Genomic DNA, 14,571 nt, shown 5'->3' on the forward strand with positions numbered 1-14,571 from the left:
TGCAGAGAAGGGCTCTCTTCACTTCACCAATAAAACTTGAACATTCTCCCGACCGCTCAAGTAACTCACTCTCGCAGTCTCGCGTAATAGCTTGGAGAATAACTCAACATAAGAGTGAACAACAAAAACAAATCCAAGCAGTCCTTTAACATTTCATAAATAGCAGCGAATTTGCAGCCTGTTCGGCTCGGACTTCGAACGTTTATGCTCCTCTACCAGCGGGAGAGCCGTCGCTCTCGCACTCAATTACTCATCTCCTACATCATCACGCTGTTTGCAGCCGATGAAGAAGCTGCGGGAAAACTCTGACCACTCCGACGACCGATCCGTTTGTTCGTTCGCATGCCGCCTCCCTCACTCCGTTGCCCCTACCCCTACGCAGGGGAACGATCCTTTTCGACATTCCACGCGCAAATTTCCCTTTCCGACCTGTAGAGCTCATCTCTCCGAGTTTTCCGTTTTCGTGGTGCTGGCAGATGCTTTCTTGCTTGCTTGCTTGCGGTGTGTGTGCGCGCGGCGCGTTTTGATCCCGAATCTGAATGTGAACAGGAACAAACGCCATTCAGTCAGTATCCATCCACCCAGCTAACAGTCTTGTTCGCAGTGGTCGTCGTCAATAGAAGCCGGCCCCCGGAATCAGAACACCGCCGTTTTGCGGTCAGTTCGCGCGAAAAATTTACGTGTCATCCAATCAGTGCAGTGCAATCGTCTGGGCAGTTCGCAGGTCCTGTCGCTTTTTATTCGGTGGCGTGTGTGGGATGACCGGTCCCGTTCGGTTGCCGCGTCGCACATAGACAAAGTGTCGTCACCTTTCGACCGTCATCCATCGTCGTTTATACTCCTTACGTTTTGTTTTTTTGTTTTGATCGCTTGTTTCGGAGGTGTTCCTCGGCTCAATCGGTTGTCTCGTGTGTGTGTGTGTGTGTGTGTTTTCGGCCCCCACTTCTCCCGTTCGTACTAACTAGTAGTAGGTGAAGAAGAGACACTCAAAAGAGAATTCTACCGGTTGCGTGGTGCGTCCACATGCCGCACAAAGATTCCTGTTTGGAAGTGGGACCGCAGATAATGTGAAACATATGTCATTGGTGTGAATTTCAGAATGTGATAATAGGATGATTGGTCGGTGTCATTTGGCTTTTTGGAGTGAATGCAGCCGAAAAATTGCTGTAGTCTACGAGAAATTGGTGATTAATTGGTTGTGCTTCGCGAGGTGCACTACGATATATATGTAGGTATACAAATGTGGCCCTGCGTCGATAATGGAATGATGCCGCCTACGCGTGGATAGTGTGTTAATTAAAATTCCATGTTTGGCTGACTCCCTCTCGTTTGTCTCGCCGCTCGTAATGTATGCAACCGTAGCGATTAATTAAAATTTCATGAGAAAAACAGATTTTTACTGCCACAGCATTGTGTAGAGGTAATTCGTGGAACAATGAACCGGTACACGATTTTCGGTATTGTTGGCTGGTTCGGTCTCCTGCTACTGCCCTTGCTGGTGACCACTTCGCCAGACAGTTATTTGAAAATGTTCCCTGTCCAGTCCCAGTTCGATCCGTGCTACGACGAGGACCGACCGCGACGTTGTGTTCCGGATTTTGTGAATGCTGCGTTCGGAATGCCCATCGAAGCCTCTTCCACGTGTGGATTGCGTGGACCCGTCGAGGTATGCGATAGTCAAGAACTTCGCGGACCCTGCCATCAGTGTGATGATTCCAATCCACGAAAGAGACATCCGGCTTCCGCCCTAACGGATGTGAACAATTCGATCAATGTGACCTGTTGGCGCTCGGAACCAATACCGACTCCGATCGAAACGAACGCTCCTCCAGATAATGTCAGTCTGACATTGTCGTTGGGTAAAAAGTACGAACTGACATACGTAAGTATGACCTTCTGTCCGGCAGCCGTCAAACCAGACTCGATCGCTATCTACAAGAGTGCCGATTTTGGAAAATCCTGGCAACCGTTCCAATTCTATAGTTCCCAATGCAGACGAGTTTACGGGCGTCCAAATCGGGCGACCATCACCAAAGGTAACGAACAGGAAGCTCGCTGCACCGATGCTCACCGTCATATGGGTGAATCAACCGGAATACAGGGCTCACGGATTGCGTTCAGCACTCTGGAAGGTCGTCCATCCGCATCGGATTTTGACTCTTCTCCAGTCCTTCAGGACTGGGTTACCGCTACCGACATCCGGGTAGTCTTCCATCGACTTGAAATGCCCCAGGAGTCCATGGAAGATCTACTTTTGCTAGGATCACCACAGGTTCCGGCTTCGTTCCGTCAGAAAAAGGATCCGTATGGCTTCAATGGTATCGACAGTTTCGAGGAAGTTAGTTCCACAATTCCTACGGTAACCGTTCCGCTTGCCACGCATCACTATGCCATGTCCGATTTTGCCGTTGGAGGCCGCTGCAAGTGCAATGGACATGCTTCACGTTGTATGCTCGGACGGGACGATGAATTGATGTGCGACTGCAAGCACAACACCGCCGGACGGGATTGCGAACGGTGCAAGGCTTTCCACTTCGATCGGCCTTGGGGTCGAGCCAATGCCCGAGAGTCCAACGAGTGTAAAAGTAAGTATATTGTTAATCAATATCGAACTATGGTGATTCCTTCGGTAATTCATCCATGGAGATGAATCTGTTAACGTTCTTGTGAAAAATAACTAAAGGCTTGAAAATTTACCTAAAATCTAGATCCACTTATAACGTATATCAAAACAGTTTTGAACAGTTTATTTGCATGGAAAGGGTAAGTTAATTAATGCCTAAAAGGCATCGTTCCAACCACAAGTTGGTCCTGTTTTTGCCACCTAAAATGGATGATAATATTCGAATGTATGTTTGATCAGCAGTAAAACATATTCAATATTGGGCGGTTATCCGGATGATTGAATAACATACTCTCAAACCTCAGTTTATGAACACTTGTTTAACGTTACCTCTTTATACGTAACTCTTTCTACGAACCAAATAACGTAAAAGTTTTTTACGAATCTACATCGTAAGAAGAGGTTTTTGTATAAGGAGTGTATCGAAAATATGCTATCCACAAATTTTTCTTTCAAATTATGATAAAAAACGATATTTTATTCAAACTAAAAATTGATCCTTTATTGTACGATGTTAAACTTGAGCATAAAGAAAATCGGATGAAATTTAAGTTATTCCTTCACGACATTTTGTGGACGCTTGAGCCCAAATTTTTTTGAACTCCTGCATGTTCCCAGCTGCCTAACCAGTGTTCTTGAAGACCTTCTTCACGAAATGTATACCCTTTTCCGCAAGCCAATTGAGAGTGGTTTTGGCATAGTGAGCCGACGCCAAATCCAGCCAAAACAGTGGAGGTGTACTATGCTTCTTATATAAAGGCAGCAATCTCTTCTGGAGACACTCAGATCGATAGATTTCTGCATTTATAGTTCCGGTAGTATGAAAAATGGTTGACTTCAAACCACAGGAACATATTGCTTGCCATACCAGTACCTTTCGACCGAGTTTTTCCACTTGAATCGATCTGTCCGCATCGCTCACATCCTCCCCAACGACGACAGTAAAGTATTGTGGACCTGGAAGGGTTTTTGAGTTCTCTTTTACATAAGTCTCATCGTCCATCAAAACGCATGCATCCGAACCCTGCAAAAGACGCGAATACAATTCCCAGGCCCTTGTTACTGTTCGCTTCTTCTGTTCTACACTTTTTTCGAGATTTTCTGCTTCTTTTAGGTCTTCAGGTGATTTCGCCTCTTGACACGCTGGATCATTCCGACTGCTGTTTTGGCAAAATCACGTATTGACATTGATTTGTTCTTCATGATTAGAGATACAACTTTCTGATCCAGTTTCGGGTTGGAAGAACCGGGTTTTCTGCCTCTTCCTGGTAGCTCATCCTAAGAATAATGTTCCCCAAACTTATTAATTATGTTTTTAACACTGGCATGATGAATTCCAAACCGCTTCGCCAATTTTCGCATAGTAATACCCTTCTCACTTAGCCATGTGTCCAGCACTTTAACATTCCACTTCCTTTCCAATACAAGACATTTTTAAAACGCAGAATTTAAACTGTAGAAACAAGTAAAGAATTGAAAGCTGACAACCAAACGCACAGCATGCTGCGATCTGAGCATAAAAAACCATCACAAATACATGCATACAACACAAATGTATGTGGATAGCTTATTTTCGATACACTCCTTGAAATGAAAATAAATTTCCGGCACATTTTTATCCCATGGAAACTTAAGGTATTTTTGGAACAGGTTTAAAGAGTAGATTCCGAAAAACGTTGAAGTTGAAGTTTTTTTAGAAAGATAACGTCTTTCGGGTTATTGATGTTCCTTGAAAACCCTTACAATATTCTCGGGAACGATTGGATGTCAGAAAACGGCGTTTGAGCTCCTTTCGCCATTCATTTAGTCGACTTTCTGTATATCGACGTTTCTTGAAAACCCTTACTCATATCTTAAGGGTTTTCAAGGATTATAAATAAACCGAAAGTCGTCATCTTATATTTCAGAACCACCTCAGAACCTCTTCAAACTCGTTCCCAAAATTTCCAAATTGAAAGGTTTTTTGGGGAATATTAATAAGTCGAAAGCCGCCATCTTGGAATTCAAATCCACTTCAAACATCGTTTTCCGACATCTACTCATGAAATCCGCTTCGAAAATACCCATATTGTAGTGGTTTTCAAAGAAGGTCGTCATCTTGGATTTAGAAACGAATCCAAACATCATTTTCTTGCACCTACTCTTTACATCCGTTCCGAAAATACCCATATGTCTGGGAGTTTCCACATTCATTACACAAAACTTTTTTTACGAACCAAATCCCAAATAACCAGTGGCGTCTAGTTCTCATGTGCACCTCGTGCACTGCACAACCAGTCAAATTGAAGGAACCACTCAGCTCAGCTCTGAGATTTGTTGTTCTCGCTGTCACGTTTGGCTCTGTGAGAACTTGTATGTACACCTGCAGGAGAGGCTTCAGTGGCTTACACACTTAAAATTTCTTGCTAAATCTCGGAAAAAATTCCGAGATTTGCACAGTCGAGTGCTCGGTAATCGTCTCGGCAAAATGTATAATTACTGAGAATCTCGGCAATCCAAAATATGTCAACTGTCAATTATTGCCGAATTTGTCAGCAGAAATTTTGCTGTCAGCTCGGCAAAACTTATCAGGATGGAATCATGAATTGCCGCGTCATCAGTATTCGAAAAAAGGAAAGATATTTTTTTATTTTTATATGAAATTAATATCACAAAAGTTAATGTTGGTGAAAGGAATATTTTATTGATGTTCATTTCAATTCAGCAAACCAAAAAAGCGCAAAGACCAAAAGAGAACATCACGGCTAAAGACAATTGTTTCTAGTGCTCCTCACGCCTTTATCTGCAAATAAGCGGATATAAATATATATGCAAATTAGATAGTTTTCGATTTTACTTATCTTTTAACAAAATATACAAATCTCAAATTCCTTCATCCAATTTAGAAGTTTTCCAGTTCCACGAGCAATGGCGTCGTGATGCTTGGAAAATCGAAAGGAAACATTAGATGACAAGTGTCTCACCGAGTTTCAGTAAAAGCTAAGTCACTGTTCGATATCTCGGCAAACGGTTTTGCTGAACTTTAACGATTTTCGGAAAAGAGCATGTTTATTACTGAATAATCAGTAAAATTAAGTGTTGCCGATATAATTCGGCGTTTCATTATGCCGAGCTCGAGAATCGGTTTTAAGTGTGTTTGCTTATGGCAATTCAAAACGAATTGCTGTCTCAGTTGGAACGTCGAATTGGTTCTGTTGATGAAGTTATTGACAGATTTTCTCGACGTGTAGAGCGTAGAATTCTTCAATTGTATCGTTGATACTAACTAAGTTTTAAAAAAAAATCCCATCCAAAACAGTATCGTTAATTCATTGTATTTAAAAATACAAGCGAATATTCATTGCTCAATCTTTCGCTTTCACTTACAACGAACTGTTGAATCTGATATTATAGCACATAAGCAAGGCACAACCCGTAAACTTTGTCACGAGATGCCACTGCGAGTAACGTAAAAATTAGCTCGTAAATGGAGGTTTCGATTTATTGAAAATCCAATGCACACCCTAATGCAAAAATAAACTTCGTTTATACATCGAAAAGTCCAGCAATCAGTAGATCAGCGATCATTATAAAATGCAATAAGTTGACTTCGATTTTGTTTTGAAAACAGTCAATGTATTATAGTTTCTTGTATATTTTAAGAGCAGTTTTGGCGAATAAATGTCAGCATAAATTTAAGTAAAGTAAGTAAACGCCACTGTGGATACATTTTGCATCTACTCGCTAATTCCGTTTCGAACATCCGATTAAAACAGAATGTAAATAACATCATGAGTTTCGTTCAGTTGAAGTAAATGTACAAGTATGTGGTCGATATGGTTGCCGTATAATTTACAAAATTTTATTGTTCATTGCATATGACGTTCAGGCCTATACAAATGTTAGAATTCTCAAACATTCCATGTATGCCGGAAAGATTGATGTTTCCAGAATCGAAAATGGGACTTTTAGTTCTGAATCAAATTTATATACCCACAAATTAATAAATTCTGCAAACTAGCAGTGTGTGTGTAATTGTGTGTGTTTTCCCTATCAAATTGAAGACTAAGGCTTTTAGAGGCCTATTGTCAGTCCGTGACCGCTTTCGGAGATATGTGTCAGTTTTTGAAATCATTATAGCATATTGCTAATCTGTGAAACTGGCATCACTGCTCACTAAGATGAGCTAGATGAACATCGTTTGACAGTAACCAGCTGCAATTGTCAGGCATGCCAAATGACCTTGACAGACTAACTGAAATCATCATCAACTGCAATCGGTACGGTCAAAATGTCTGTCAAATGAGATACTCTATAGTTCAATGACCAAGTAGAAGTATACTCAGTCAAAGACAGGTGACGCATTTTGTTCTCTCTCATTCTCCCATTCCCTGTTGAAGTAAAAAAAATCCATGAGAGTACTAACATAAACATAGATTGATAAAGTTCATTGTTCTTTGCAAAAAGTCATCGGACTTCGAAGTTTATTGGTGTAAATGAATTTAATTCAATGTTTATTCTGCTTGATTAATATTTAGTCACATCGTAAGCAAGCAGTGACAGGAGAAATGAAGATAATATCAATCGCATCGGCAATCAATGAGCGTCCTGGTGAGTGTAACATCAAAAGAATTTAAGTTATGACAGATCGGCTCTCAGACACTCAATATATTAGGTTTTTTACCGTCACTGCTAACCTCAATCGGATGAACACTTTTTGACAGTCCAGCAGTACTGTTTGTAAACAGAAATTTCTTTTGTTTGTTTATTGACAAATTGGATCAGACCATTTACGGTCCGTATCGCCTAAATAAAGTTTTAAAACATTTGTTCACGATTGAATACGGTTCGTTTTTGATGTTTATTAAATAAAAGCGACTAGTTGCAAAGTGTAAAGATGATTGTTTTAGATGCGCTCTTCGATTTTTGTTTAAGCTTGTTTGTAAACAGTGCCGCTGAACTGTCAAGGATGAATACTTGTTCATTTGTGTCGTCACGATAAAAAACCTAATTAGGTTTTGCACGAACATAACATAACCTCACAAAAATGAACAAAATGAATCAATTTTGACAGCTATCAGTGGTTTGTTTATGTGTTCATTGCGTTCATTCTAATTTGAATTCGTGTTAATAGATATGTAAACAAACCACTGATAGCTGTCAAAAGGTGAACTTGATTCATCGACAGTTCATTGGTAGTTCATTCGAGTGGTCATCGTGCAAAACCTAATTAGGTTTTGCACGATGACGACACAAATGAACTGCCGATGAATCAAGTTCATCTTTGACAGTTGCCGTGTACTTGTTGTGTTTTGCGACTGCTTGTTAAAAATTGAAAAATGACGAAAAAGTGTCTGTTAAAAACGTATTCCAGAGTGAAAATAACTGAAAAGATTGCCCTGTATGTGTTTCCAACATCAAGAAGCGATATATGTATGAATCTGTTATGTGTGAGGCGACTTGCAATTTTTACAGTCGAACGATGAACTTCTGATGAACTTTTAAACTGTAAACAAGTACACGTCGACTGTCAAAAAAAGTTCATTCTGTTCATTTTTGTAAGGTTATGTCATGTTCGTGCAAAACCTAATGGTGATTGTTAGAGCCTGGTTCAGTCATGAACGTAATTCATTATGAGTTCATTTGAGACGTTATCTTGCAAAAACTAATTAGGTTTTGCACGATGACGACACAAATGAACTGAAGATGAATCAAGTTCATCTTTGACAGTTGCCGTGTACTTGTTTTGTTTTGCGACTGCAAGTTAAAAATTAAAAAATTACGAAAAAGTGCCTGTTAAAAACGTATTCCACAGTGAAAATAACTAAAAAGATTACCCTGTATGTGTTTCCAGCATCAAGGAGCGATATATGTATGAATGTGTGAGGCGACTTGCAATTTTTACATTCGAACGAAGAACTTCTGATGAACTTTTAAACGTAAACAAGTACACGTCGACTATCAAAAAAAGTTCATTCTGTTCATTTTTGTAAGGTTATGTCATGTTCGTGCAAAACCTAATTAGTTTGTTTGCCGTCATTGCTAACCTCAATCGGATGAACACATTTTGACAGTTCAGCAGTACTGTTTGTAAACAGAGATTTTTTTGTTTAGCTATTCACAAATCGAATGAGAGCATTTACGGTCCATACCGTCAAAATAAAGTTTCAAAAGATTTGTTCATGATTGAATACGGTTTGTTTTTGAGATTTACTAAACTAAAGTGACTAGTTGCAAGGTGTAAAGATGATTGTTTGAAATGTGTTCTTCGATTTTTGTTTTAGGGGGGGGAGGGGGTGGTGGGGGAAACGAAACTCTGGAAGTTATGGACCTTTATCTATGGCTATCTCATTCTACGAAGAAGCAAGAGCCCGGTGCACAGGCCCAAGATTTCTATTTCGATTGACTTAAAAATTCTTAAAAACATTCTTGAAATATTTCGATGTAATAAATTATAAAAGAAAAAATATGATTTATTGAAAATATTAGACCCTGCGGGCTCCCTGGACTAATTAATTGTTTCCTTTGATTTTATAGACAAAAACCATTAAACGCGTTTTCCTCGAAAGCAGGTTTTGAAAGTCCGTGTCCATCGTCATTCAAAAATTACTGCACCAATTTTTTTCAAAATTTGCACATACTTTTTACATATAAAAAACCAGACCCCAACGTTTTCTTTTTCGTTGTTTGTTATTTTGGGGAGGTTTAACAGCCATAAAATGACGAATTTTTTCGTGAAAAATCGTAATTTTCACTTTGAGCAACCACCAAAAATTTAAAAAATTAAAGAAAATCAAAATGAAACGTTGGGGTCTAGAAAAACTTCTACTCTAACTATGCTGCGTTCGTTTGTTCACTTCTGATTAGTCTGCGCTGAGATACAGTGGACACCGCAAATCATGATTTTTAAGAAGCCTTTTTCTTCACCGACTATTTCTCAATATTTTTCCACGAAAAAATTACAAAATGTTGTTTGAATGATGCTTTTTATCATGCAAAATATTTGAAATTATTTTGTTGAACGATGATTCTGGAAAAAAAATCGCAAAAATGATGGTTTTTTTCATCGTTTAGACCCTACCCCCCCCCCCCCCCTCCCTTAAGCTTATTTGTAAACAGTACCGCTGAACTGTCATGGATAAATGCTTGTTCCTTTGTGACGTCACGATAAAAAATCTAATTGAAACTTAGTCAAACCGTCGTCAGTTGCTTCTTTGAAGTAACAAATATTAGGTTTTTATCGTGACGTCAAAAATGAACAAGCGTTCATCCTTGACAGTTCAGCAGTACTGTCGCCATACACTTTGCCTTATGTCTGTCTTGTGTTAAACCAAGTAAAATCCAAGAAAAACTTTATAATCATGTCACAATAATCGAAAGAGAAAGTGAACAATGAGAAACCGTCACATTCTCATACATGCATTTGAAAAATCAACCGAGAAATGAGTTCTATTCGCTATTAGATTTTGCACGAACATGGCATAATTTCACAAAAATTAACAAACTGAACTAATTTTGACAGCTAACAGTGGTTTATGTGTCCATTCTAATTTAAATACCTGATAATAGATATGTAAACACCACATATATGTCAAAAGATGAACTTGATTCATCGGCAGCTCAATCGTGTCGTCACCGTGCAAAACCTCATTCCGGCCGGCATCATTTGCTGTCATCAGAGATGCCAGATCTGCAGATTTGTCTGTAAAACTGCAGATTTCGGTCATAGTGCTGCTGACATTTTTTGTTGTGCAGACATTTGCAGACTTTTGAAAATCGAGTTTTTCGCAGCCTTTCGTCCAAATTTACGGACTTTTGAAATTGCCCCGACCTTTTTTTTTTTGCTCGCCAAATCAGTTTTGCGTGTCATACTTAATAGAGAATTGCTGCCAGCAAGGCATGCTTGCTAACTGCAGATTTTTTTTTTCACATTTACAGACTTTTTAAACCCTGTCTGCAGATATTTGAAATTTTCACCTGGCATCTCTGGCTGTCATCAAGTTGATGTTCACGCGTATTCATTTGAGCTTGATCAATGGTGACAGCTCAAACAGTGAAATAGGAAATTTATTGACATTTGAAACCAGCCCGGTGGCAACAATAAGGCGCTCTAGCCAGTGCTATCGTAACCAACATCTCGGTCCTTCGGGGCCTTCAAAGCTAGCAAGTCAGTGAGAGCAATGTAAATAAATACAACACTTCATCGATTGTTAAAGTCAGTATTACACCGCACGTTTCATAACGATATCACATTCATAATCAAACATATAAAAATCAACTTTGTTTCAACAAATCACAGATATTTACCATCAACAATTTTTTATTTATGTTTACATACTTCTTCGTTGTTTTCGTCTTTGCGGAAAAGATGATGGTCACAAAAACATGGCGGCCCAGCAGGGACTTGTTTGAAACGAAGCCATCAAAACATCAAATGACTACACGAAACCGGTATACTACCTAATTTTGAGTAAGTTCCACCGTTCTGAAGTGACTGAAGTGAGTCTCTGTTGAGTATAACAATGAGAGTCAATTAATAATAATCAATTGAACGATGGGGAATATAGAGAAAGGCCCGTAATTCCATTGTTATAAAATAATTTCACTTGAAAATAAAATTTTACTGCATTGTATTCAGCTCATAAATGAACGCAATGGCGTTTGCTATTTGCACTATTCTTCAATAACAACGCATTACAAATTTCATGGGTACTATTTAAAATTGTTCATAGTTTGTCGGACAGTTTCATATGTTTTGGATCAAACAAGCAGATATTGTATTATATTCATCATGAAGCGAATCGAATGAACGTCTAAAGGCTGGTGTAGACTAAATAAATAAGCTAGAGTCGTCCGCTCATGCATAGCTTTGGCGTCTTTAATAATCTTCTATCAAAATTTTGTTCACGTCTGAACGAGAAAAATGAAGGGAAAACTTCCAGCCCCTTTTCCCATTAACCAACGAAACAGGTTGATTTGGGCGGGGAAGGAAATAACAGTCCTGTTATATTCATATTTAATTAGTCGCTTCCATTCTGATTTCCTGTCGCCCTCCTTTTCCAACTGAAATGCCAGTTCTTACATTCCCCATTGGTATGACCGAATCTGATCTGTTCGTAGTAATTCGACCGACGAAATTAGGGTCACTGCTGGGCGTAGAATAGATGTTGGCAAATAATTTGTGCGATGAGTATGAAGACTATAACAATGACTAGTATGTTGGTACTGCTAAAATATGACGTAGCATTCAGGGCTGCTCCTGAATCCCTGCTGCAAACAGCTAAATGAGCGTGACTAAGAAGACTGACTCCAACTCCCATCCTCGCAAATAGTGAAAAAGCGGGTTTAGACGAAGGGTCAGCCGTTCAGATACATTCCTTTGTTGTATGCCATTGTTTTACTTAACAATTGTGTTACAAGGCCACTTTTTCTTTCAGCTTGGACTTGGCGCTCTATCAACTCTGGAATCCTCCACAAACAATGCATTATTTGTTCCTGTAGCAACTAAGTTATGAATCTGTTCAGTCAACAAAAGAACTAATAGTGGGTTATTTATATCCTCTGGGTTACTTTCGAGCAAGTCGAAGCACAAATGTTGTGGTTTTAAAGCATATTTAACTAACTTTTGCGAACGTTCCATTTATCATCGATCACTGGCAGCAATATCTTCGTTAGACAAACATCCTAGCACCACAATAGACTTTCCGGAAGCCGTGAATCTGGCACAGAACACTGCCAGGGCCAGAGGACATGCATATTTAAACCTTTTTCCTTCAATCGTACACGTGAACCCGGCAGGATGAAATTTATTCGAGCAAAACTTTCCACTCGCTCCGAACGTAAGATGTATGGTTGATGGATTACCCATTAAGTAAGGAGGGATTTCAGCAAAGAAAAATGATGTTTTGAGTGTTTGTCGGAAATGCTGCGAATATTCGATGATCCGGGGGATGTTTGCATATAGGGAAACTTCCTGAATTTTGAATCGATGGAGAGAAAGTGCCGGGTATTAAATTTGACTTGTAGATTCACTGAAGGTTATGACACTGATTTGGGGCACAAATGGTAACAGAAACTGTGTATAGTCGTTTAGTCCTGAAGATGAATTAATTTCATAGAGAAACATAAAAATATGGAATACAATTTGTATCAATCTCAGATATTCTCTTTCAAATTTTACGGAATGCTCTTGTATTTTTTCGATAATTTCTTCAAAACAGATTGAAAAATGATAGTCTTAGCTACTATTTTCTGCAAATAGTTAGAGAGAACAATTGCTAAGAGTACCGTAGCAATTGAAAGAGAAAGTGAACATAGAGAATCTTTCCTTTGCACTTAGGTCGAAATGAAACAATTCTAAGAATTTTGGTATCAATTTTTTTTCTATTTCGTAAAATTCATGCACTCCCCCCCATGGCAATTTTTCAATATCCATGAAAATTCCACTAAGTGGATTAAGAAGGGTTTTTTTTTTATTAGCATCAATCTTCTCATACAAGTAGGCAACGCAAATGTCAAGCACTTGGTTTGAGAAATGATACCGAGTATGTGACATAAACATTGAAGCAAGCTTTTGTGAACTAGCTGAATCAATCTGAATTAAATGGAATCAAAAATGAGCCCAAAATAGTGTCAGAAATTACTTAATAAAAAGATAAAAAATATATTCTAATGGGACTGATTTGAAAGAAAAGAAAGGCATTACCACATCACTTGGTAGATTAAAAAGGGTTTTTTAATTTCGAATGACCATGATCGTGGAACTCATGAGATTCAATACAAAAGCAAATGGACTTGAAAAGTATCGATTCTCGTCAAATTAGATCAATTTTGACATGACTCCCCCTGTTAAAGACACTTGCTACGCTCCCTCCCTCATAAGAATACCCTTATGGCCATCTCTGAAGAGCAAGAAGTATCCGTGGCAAGTTTGGTAGAAATCCGTTCTATAGTTCCGGAGTTATGCCGTTTTGAACGTGACACCCCCCTTTTTAAAGACACTTGCTCCCGTATAGTCATATCTAAGGTATGCAATAAAAGTTACCTAAAATTATTTTATCCATCTCGTAAATGCTAATAAGGTTACCATATTTAATGTTGAAAAAAATGTTGTTTTTGAAAATCATTCCGTTCCTTTTAAATCGGTCCACATATTGTATAGTATTGTTATCCATTGTAATGAGTTATTATTTCTTCGAACGCGTCCATTTTTCTGTTTAAATGATGTAACAAAATGGCTTGCACACGCAAAATTAAATCTTAGCAAAAGTGGCGTTAAATAACACAAAATAAACTAATAGAGCAATGTTTATTTTAATGGCAATATTTCAGAACCCATATTCTCTGGTATTTAATTCAAGGACGGAAAATTTTATTTAACATCCATGAATTTGAATCTATACCACGACATATTTGATTCAAATACATTTAACGTACTATAAAAAGCATTGAAATCAAACAAATTTTTTATTTGATTGGATAAAATTTCCAAATTTGAATCCATATCTCAATATATTTAAATCTGGTATGCATTACCACACTAAATTTATTTCTTCTAAAGTTCTATTTGATTCAAATTTTAATTCAAATTTTTTTGTTCAAACAAATGTTTGAAGCTGACTTAAAGACTCAATATATTAGTATCTAATGTGTTCTAATTCTCTGCGTGTAGATATTAACTGATTTAATACCGTTGGAGCGTATAAGTTTGCCCATCGTTGTCCACTTTTCGTTTATTTTTTTCCTCCAATGTGAACGATCAGCAGCTGGATATGACGGAATTTGCTCTTGTTTGAAGCGAAACTGGCTTTGCGGACGTTCCGTAACACAATTGCTCACAGTGCCGATTGATTCCAAACTGGACCAATTTTGGTTGAGAGCATTCTTTTTTGCGTGACTTCGTTAAAAGCTTTTTCACAAATAGCCGGTCCCAACGGCCACAAAAATAAGAATCAGTGTCATTTCGCCGA

The 14,571-nt window shown here is 38.5% G+C and overlaps 1 protein-coding gene across 3 annotated transcripts in view; it reads left to right on the forward strand.

Annotated features, from left to right (window-relative positions):
- Positions 1-527: 527 nt before the first annotated feature.
- The window catches only part of LOC131425836 (netrin-B), a 203,329-nt gene continuing 189,285 nt past the window's right edge, over positions 528-14,571 (forward strand). The window contains exons 1-2 of one of the 3 annotated variants that reach the window (XM_058588054.1): positions 530-724; positions 1,099-2,585. In XM_058588054.1, the coding sequence (XP_058444037.1) occupies positions 1,436-2,585 (1,150 nt within the window). In that variant the 5' untranslated portion in view covers positions 530-724; positions 1,099-1,435. Of the gene's footprint in view, positions 2,586-14,571 lie in introns of all 3 variants that reach the window. The other 2 variants (XM_058588055.1, XM_058588053.1) reach the window with 2 other exon arrangements.

This window comes from Malaya genurostris, chromosome 1, assembly GCF_030247185.1.
Source record: "Malaya genurostris strain Urasoe2022 chromosome 1, Malgen_1.1, whole genome shotgun sequence".
In the NCBI taxonomy this organism is placed as follows: domain Eukaryota; kingdom Metazoa; phylum Arthropoda; class Insecta; order Diptera; family Culicidae; genus Malaya; species Malaya genurostris.